The sequence below is a fragment of the Tenrec ecaudatus genome, chromosome 12 (assembly GCF_050624435.1).
Source record: "Tenrec ecaudatus isolate mTenEca1 chromosome 12, mTenEca1.hap1, whole genome shotgun sequence".
Lineage (NCBI taxonomy): Eukaryota > Metazoa > Chordata > Mammalia > Afrosoricida > Tenrecidae > Tenrec > Tenrec ecaudatus.
The window spans coordinates 125,538,320-125,545,504 of record NC_134541.1 but is presented as its reverse complement, the minus strand read 5'-3'; the positions used below and the strand labels follow the sequence as shown (position 1 = coordinate 125,545,504).

The following is a 7,185-nucleotide window of genomic DNA, read 5'->3' as shown; positions in this document are numbered from 1 at the left end:
ACCCTCCCTCCACTCAGCTTCTCATTTTCCCCCTCCCACCCCCATCCGTCCTCCTTCCTCATGAACCCTTGATAAATTTATAAATCATTATTTTTTCTTATGTCTTATACTGACCAATGTCTTCCTTTACCCACTTTTCTGTTGTCCATCCCCCTGGGAGGGGGCTCTAGGTAGATCGTCTAGCGTACCTTCAAGTTTTACACTTCGTTTTTGACAACTTCCTATTTTCCTGGATTTATACTTCCTAAAGTCCCCGTCTGATTATTAATGGGCGCTTGCAGCTGTTTCTTCCCAATTCGAGTCACGCCACATCGCCAATGAAGGCTCCCGAAGGTTTGCTCCATCCACATCATGAATGGTGGCTTGAGGGCGCAGCTCTTTCCTTTTGAGTGCCTTCTAACGCGAGAGCCTCACCTTCTGCCACTGAATCGGCGTTTACCGCTATTCAGTTTTCACTGGCCCGACTGTCTGAGAAATCGGTCCATCGGTCCTTCTTCCTCATCTCCCCTGAGACTTGTCCACCGTGCTGACCCTGCTGCTGGCTGTTCAGACACTGGTGGCATTACAGCAACGCAACCCACGAGCCACCAGTGTGACAAGTGGACGGACTAGGCAGCAAACGCTGAAGCCTGCCATAAGGTGGGGTGCCGTCTGCCCCTGCACACGCTGAATGCCTTTCACAGAAGGGAAACCAGGAAGTGAAGCCTGTCCAGACCCCAGGTCGCAAAGCCACGAGAGGGAACTCGGTGCCAGGTTAGGCAGCGTGCGTTCACGGCCCACGCCAGCTAGGCTGCGTTTGCCCAAAGCAAACAGCCCGGCGGTTCGATGCACCTGAAGCCTCCCTCCGCTGCCCAAGCCCCAGCTCACGCGCGCGGCCCAACTTCTTGCCCTTACGCGTCCGTTAGCGTCGTTCAAACAGGCCGCGTTCCCTCGCACCCAATCAGAACGCTCGTTCTTCGGCCGCCGGCCAATGGGCGCGCGCCGTGGGGGGAAGGGGGCGGGGCCGCGAAGCCCAATCGCAGCGCCATTGCACTTGAGGGCAAAGAGGTTAGGAAGCCGGCATGGCGCCCTGGTCAATAAAATCGATAGCTGGGAACCGCTTGGGTTCCCGGCAAAGGCGGTGCAGGCGTGGCGCCGCCATTTTCCCCGAAGGCATCTTCCGGTGCCTTTCGCCCGCGTTCGGGCAGGAGTTTCCTGAATAACAGCGACAGGTTTCCGTTAGGCCTGCGGGCGACAGGTTCCGACCACCTCGGGGCCTCCTAGCCGGCGCGTCCCCGGCCCGGTGGCGGCTCCGCACCCCCGGGTACCCGGCCAGCGCCGCGGGGCCGCGGTCGGGGCGAGGGGGCCGTGGCGCCCGCTCCTCCGGCCCAATGGCGCCGCCTTCGGCCCCTCTGCGCGCGCCGCGGGCGGGAGAAGCCGGGCCGGGCCGGAGGCGGGGACGGCGGCCGAGGGCCGTGCGGTTCGCGGACGTGGCCGTGTACTTCTCCCGCGAGGAGTGGGCGTGTCTGCGGCCCGCGCAGAGGGCCCTGTACCGGGACGTGATGCGCGAGACATACGGCCACCTGGGCGCGCTCGGTGAGGCCCGGCGCCGTCCGCTTCCGCGGTCGGAAGGAGCGAAGTCCCTTGGCGGGGGAGAGGGGGCAGGGAGTCCAGGGCCCTGGCAGCGGACCAGCCTGCCTCCAGAGGGCACGAGGGCGCAGCACGGGCTGCCACCGGGCGGGCGGGCATTAAGCGGGCACTTAGCGAGCTGGTTCTCTTTGCAGGGTGTGCAGGTGCCAAGCCAGCCCTCATCTCCTGGTTGGAGCGGAACGCCGATGCTTGGGAGCCGGCCGCCCTGGATCCGCAGGAGTGCCCGAGAGCGCTAACGGTCCAGAGAAGTGAGTGCACATTGCCCACGGAGACCCCGAAGCCCTCCTGTAATGACCTGCTTCCCAATTTGGGTCCCGCCTACGAGTACCCGGGACCGTTTCTCTGCTCGTGGGGTTGGCCGGCCGCAGCGAACAAGGATGAGCGGTGTCAGTTTGCAAACTATCCACCTGCAGTTCTGTCCAGTGTGGAAGAATCAGTCAGCCCTCCGGCCTCCTGCCCAGGATCCCTGCCCCCACCCACCCACTCCTTTTGCAGAACTGAGCAAGCCTATACTTACTCTGAGGTCCGCGCCCCTTCTGTTTTGATTGAGGGGAACTGATGGGGAGCAGCTTCTGGAGGGGGGCAGGAGGCAGGGCCCTTTTTCTGGCTTTCTGACTGGATGATCCTGATCAGTGGAGGACCAAAACCACCCACAGGGGCAGACAGAACTGGCCAAGCCGGATTTCCAAGACTCAGTGCTGCCCGTGTTATGTCCTCACTTAAAACTTGCCAGTTTTTGCCAAGGCAGGGCCTCAAAGGGGCTACCAATTAGATCGAAATCTCTTGGCAAACTGAGGGGACAAAATTTACAGATTCCTGAACCCCCCCACTCCAGAGCTATCGAGTGTGTGTGTGTGTGTGTGTGTGTGTGTGTGTGTATGTATGTGTACACAAGGGAATGCAAAGACTCAAATGCGTTACCAGCTCCAGTTAGTTTGGCCGTGTCTATCTCTTTGAAAGCCATTAGGTAAGATACTAGTTAAAAGCCCTTAACAAATACTTGCAAATATTGCTTCTCAAGGGTCATCCCCAGACCCGCAGAAGCATGACTTGGAAACTTAGAAATGCAAGTTCTTGGGCCCCCACCCTAGACCGGCTGAGTCTCAGAGCCTGGGAGTCGGGCCCAGCAATCTATTTAACCAGCCCTCCAGGTGACTCTGGTCACAGTCAAGTTTGAGACCCATTGGCTTGAAGGGCCTCCGGCCACCCAGTCACTGGCAAGATCACACAGCCTCTTTGTTTCCATTTCTTGCTTTGAACTTCAAGTTCCTCCTTTCGAGACCAACCCTCCGGGGAGAAAGAGGAGGCTTTCTTGCAATCTCAGAAGCCCACAGGTACCTTACCCCTGCCCTATAGGGTCGCTATGAGTCCGCGTCGACTCAAGGCATGGAGTTTGGTTTTTAATTTTGCCCCTCTTGTGTCAAGGACTGCAGGCTTGTGGTACCTGCCACAGACAGCTTGGGGCTTCCCTGCTGTCACCTCTGTGGGGCTGTCTGTTTCCACTTTTCTAACTGTCTCTCGGGAACCCTGGAAGCACTGTGGGTTAAGCAGCAGGCTGCTATCCACAAGGAGGGCGGTTTAAACCCACTCACCCCTGCAAGAGAAAGATGAACCGTCTGCTCCCTGTTCCACCAAGATCACAGTCTCCGAGACCCTGGAGTGTTGCTGTGAGTGAGAATTCATGCAAAGGCAGAGAGAGAGTGAGGGAGAGGGAGAGAGTTAGAAAGGTTAGACGGAGGGGAGAAAGTTTCTATCTTTGTGAAACGCAAACTAATGAAATCGGATTTCCTTGGAGCAGATGGGAATGAGGATGGGAACAAGGTTTCTCTGTGTTCTATTTTAAACGAGTTTTCGTTTTGGACCCTTTAAACGTCTGAGTGCGTCATTTGGATGAGGTTCAGCAGAATTGCTTCCAAGAAACCTTCCCCACCCCCGGCTGCCTCAGGCTCTTGGTATCTGAGGCAGTAAGTACGTGTAGTCACTCTGTGCTGCCCGAGTGCTGAGCCTTCAGCGCACAGCCCTGTAACAGGCAAGAGCCAGGGGCCCAGTGTTATAACATGAATTTCTCCCTGTGCCCTTGCAGAGACCCGAACCAGAAAGAAGCATGACCAGAAGGAAGGGCTCCCCGCTAATGAGGCACCCCGAAAGGGAAAGAGAGGCCGCCGCCCCAGCAAACCCCGACTCGTCCCCAGGCAGACTTCGGGGGCCCCCATCTGCCCCGACTGTGGCTGTACCTTCCCCGACCCCCCCGCCCTGGCCAGCCACAAGTGCGCCCAGAATCTGAAAAAGCCTTATCCCTGCCCAGACTGTGGGCGCCGATTTTCCTACCCGTCGCTGCTGGTCAGCCACCGGCGGGCACACTCGGGGGAGTGCCCGTATGTTTGTGACCAGTGTGGCAAACGTTTCTCCCAGCGCAAGAACCTTTCCCAGCACCAGGTAATCCACACCGGGGAGAAGCCCTACCACTGCCCGGACTGCGGCCGCTGCTTCCGGAGGAGCCGCTCGCTGGCCAACCACCGGACCACGCACACGGGCGAGAAGCCCCACCAGTGCGCCAGCTGCGGCCGCCGCTTCGCCTACCCGTCCCTGCTGGCCATCCACCAGCGGACGCACACGGGGGAGAAGCCCTACAGCTGCCCGGAGTGCAGTCGCCGCTTCCGCCAGCGCACGGCCCTGGTCATCCACCAGCGGATCCACACGGGAGAGAAGCCCTACCCGTGCCCGGACTGCGAGCGCCGCTTCTCGTCCTCCTCGCGCCTGGTCAGCCACCGGCGGGTGCACTCCGGGGAGCGGCCGTACGCCTGCGAGCACTGCCAGGCCCGCTTCTCGCAGCGCAGCACGCTGCTCCAGCACCAGCTGCTGCACACCGGGGAGAAGCCCTACCCCTGCCCGGACTGCGGCCGTGCCTTCCGGCGGAGCGGCTCGCTCGCCATCCACCGCAGCACGCACACGGAGGAGAAGCTGTACGCGTGTGAGGACTGCGGCCGCCGCTTTGCCTACCCGTCGCTCCTGGCCAGCCACCAGCGCGTGCACTCGGGCGAGCGGCCCTATGCCTGTGACCTGTGCTCCAAGCGCTTTGCCCAGTGGAGCCACCTGGCCCAGCACCAGCTTCTGCACACGGGGGAGAAGCCCTTCCCTTGCCCGCAGTGTGGCCGCTGCTTCCGCCAGAGGTGGTCGCTGGCTGTGCACAAGTGTAACCCCAGCGCCCCCAACTGTAGCCCTCGAGCTGCTAAAGAGGGGCCCAGTCAGAAAGCCAGTGCCCCGTCGCGCGGGAAGGACTGTATAAGTTAGGGATCCCAGCCCCTTCCTTGGATGGACAGGCCCAGAGATGGGAAAGAGGAGTCCCCAGGCATTCCAGGAGCTCCGGCTACACAAAGAACCCTTTAGAATATTCTACCTGCTGGCTGCCTTACTGTGTGTGTATGTGTGTGTGTGTGTGCGTGCGTGCGCGAGTGTCTTGAACAGGCGGCCCCACTGGGAGAGGTGACACCATTCCCTAACAGTTTTACAAGCCATCCTATCCTAAAATCCTCCGTGTGTCTGCACATTTGGCCCAGAAGTCCGTGTCGTCGTCGTCTCCCCCCCCCCCGCCCCCCCCGCCCCCCCCCCCCCCCCCCCCCCCCCCCGTCCTTTCAGAGTCCGCGGCTTCTTTAGTTTGAGCAGCAAGGAGAAGCTCTGGGAGGCAGGCCTTTCCTACGCTGCCTCTTTCTTTACAGGAGACTTGAAAGAACTGGTCGAGTTCTCTTTGCCCAGCCCTCCTGCCCACTGCTCGTCTACCCCTTGCTCGAAAGCCTCTCTTGACGGAGCTCACTACCTCCCGAGGCAGGCCATTTCTCTGTGGGCTAGCGCTGATCTTTAGGAGGGGCTTGAGACCGGCATTCTCCTACCCTGTAAGCCTCACCTCAGATCTGCTTAGTCCCATCAGGTACCTGCTGGTCACCACCCCTTGGCCCCACTCACTCGGTCAGGCGTTTCCTATGAAAGAGAGTGTCCGTTTCCACGGGACCTCTTGCCAAATGGGGTTGGCCAGTGTCTCTGACAAAGACCAGGCAGGAGTAAGCTAGCATCACCTTGTACACCGTGTACCTTCCCTTGGTCTGTGTGCATCTTAAAGCCTAGATGACATCGGACTGGGGGCAGCCACACACCAGACCATGGGTTTCCAGTGTGATAGACATCTAAATGCCCTCAGCCTTACAGACCATGAACGGCATGTGATGAAGCTAAGCCTCTGAACCCTGTGTCTGGAAAGTTGGGTCACAGGGAGCTGTGGGATGCTGATTTCAAGAAAAAGCAAGGGAGCTCTCTTGAGGACAGCCATAAAAACAGAAAAGCGAGAAGAGAGCCTGCCGCGATACTTCCTTTTGTGGTCCAGGGCGGTGTAGTGATGACACACTGGGCGGCCATCCCCAAGGTCAGCAGTTCGAAACCATCAGCAGCTTTCAACTCCAGTGAACAATTACGGGTGGAAACGCACAGGGGCAGTTCTACCCTGTCCTCTAGGGTCCCTGCAAGTCAGTATCGGCCCAGGATTCGTTCCAGGCCGCCAGGGGCTGGGAACCCCTGGACAACTGGGCCTTTGCCCTCTCAGATTCTCCTCAGGATGGGAATCAGCACAACCTCCCATCAGGCCTCAGTCAACATTTTTCCTCCATTGAGGTCCTGGAAGCAGGAAGTGTTCCTGCTGGCCTCCCTCATGGAAGCTCCCGAGGGGCTGTCCCTGGTGCCCACCTCTGAGTAGATGCTAAGTCTTAAACTCAATCAAATGTGGACAGGGCCTCCCAGTTTGCCTTGGGAGCTGTGCCAAATTAGAATCTCCACACCAGACGGCTCTCCTCTCCAGCAGCGGGAGTGGATCAGCTCCTGCTGGGCTGCTGCAGCTTTGCGCTCTCTAGATCTCCGCCCACAGGGAGGGGACCAGCTAGAGCGCCTGGCTTAGCAGTTTTAAATGACCTCTGTCCTGGTACTTAGCTGCAGAACTTTCACTTTGCCTGAGGAGCTGCTGACCGCAGGGCAGGGACCCTACCAGACTGGGTCTCCGTAAACGTTTCTGAGGGGTTACTTCTGTGCCTTGTGGGGTGCCTGTTTAGAAAGTCAAAGTTCCCCTTCTGATGGTTTCCAGTCAGAGCAGAGTCCCATTTAGAATGCTTGTTTTAGACCCTGCTTCTGTCATGTTCATGCTCATAGTTGGGCCTGGAGTCTTGACATCTGTCCGCTGGGGACTTGGCTCCGCTGACTCCTCCTTTCTCTCTGTTCCTAATAGTCCCAGAGTCCTTCTGTCCCAAGCATAACCTCTGAACATGCTCAAAGCTATCTTTCAAAGAACCCCACACAAAAGCACTTCCATTGTGCTCTCTCCTTGTCGCCAGTGTCCAGCTGCATTTTCTGAAAGACAATTATACAATCCCCAGACCCACTCATGTCCATCTGTTTGACTTGACCTGTCCACTCAGAGGGGTCCTGTAGGACCGAGCAGAACTGCCCCCACAGAAGTTCTTAGATCACCAGGTCTTTGCTCCCACTGAGCCACGGAGGGATTTGAACCACCAACCTTTA

At 58.6% G+C, this 7,185-nt stretch overlaps 1 protein-coding gene across 1 annotated transcript; it reads left to right on the top strand.

The window, feature by feature from the left end:
• Positions 1-1,031: 1,031 nt before the first annotated feature.
• On the top strand, positions 1,032-5,197 carry ZNF689 (zinc finger protein 689). Its single transcript, XM_075564761.1, has 3 exons — positions 1,032-1,575; positions 1,764-1,877; positions 3,713-5,197. Exons 1-3 carry the CDS (start codon positions 1,371-1,373, stop codon positions 4,918-4,920), a joined length of 1,527 nt encoding a protein of 508 aa, XP_075420876.1. The 5' UTR covers positions 1,032-1,370; the 3' UTR covers positions 4,921-5,197.
• Positions 5,198-7,185: the final 1,988 nt, after the last annotated feature.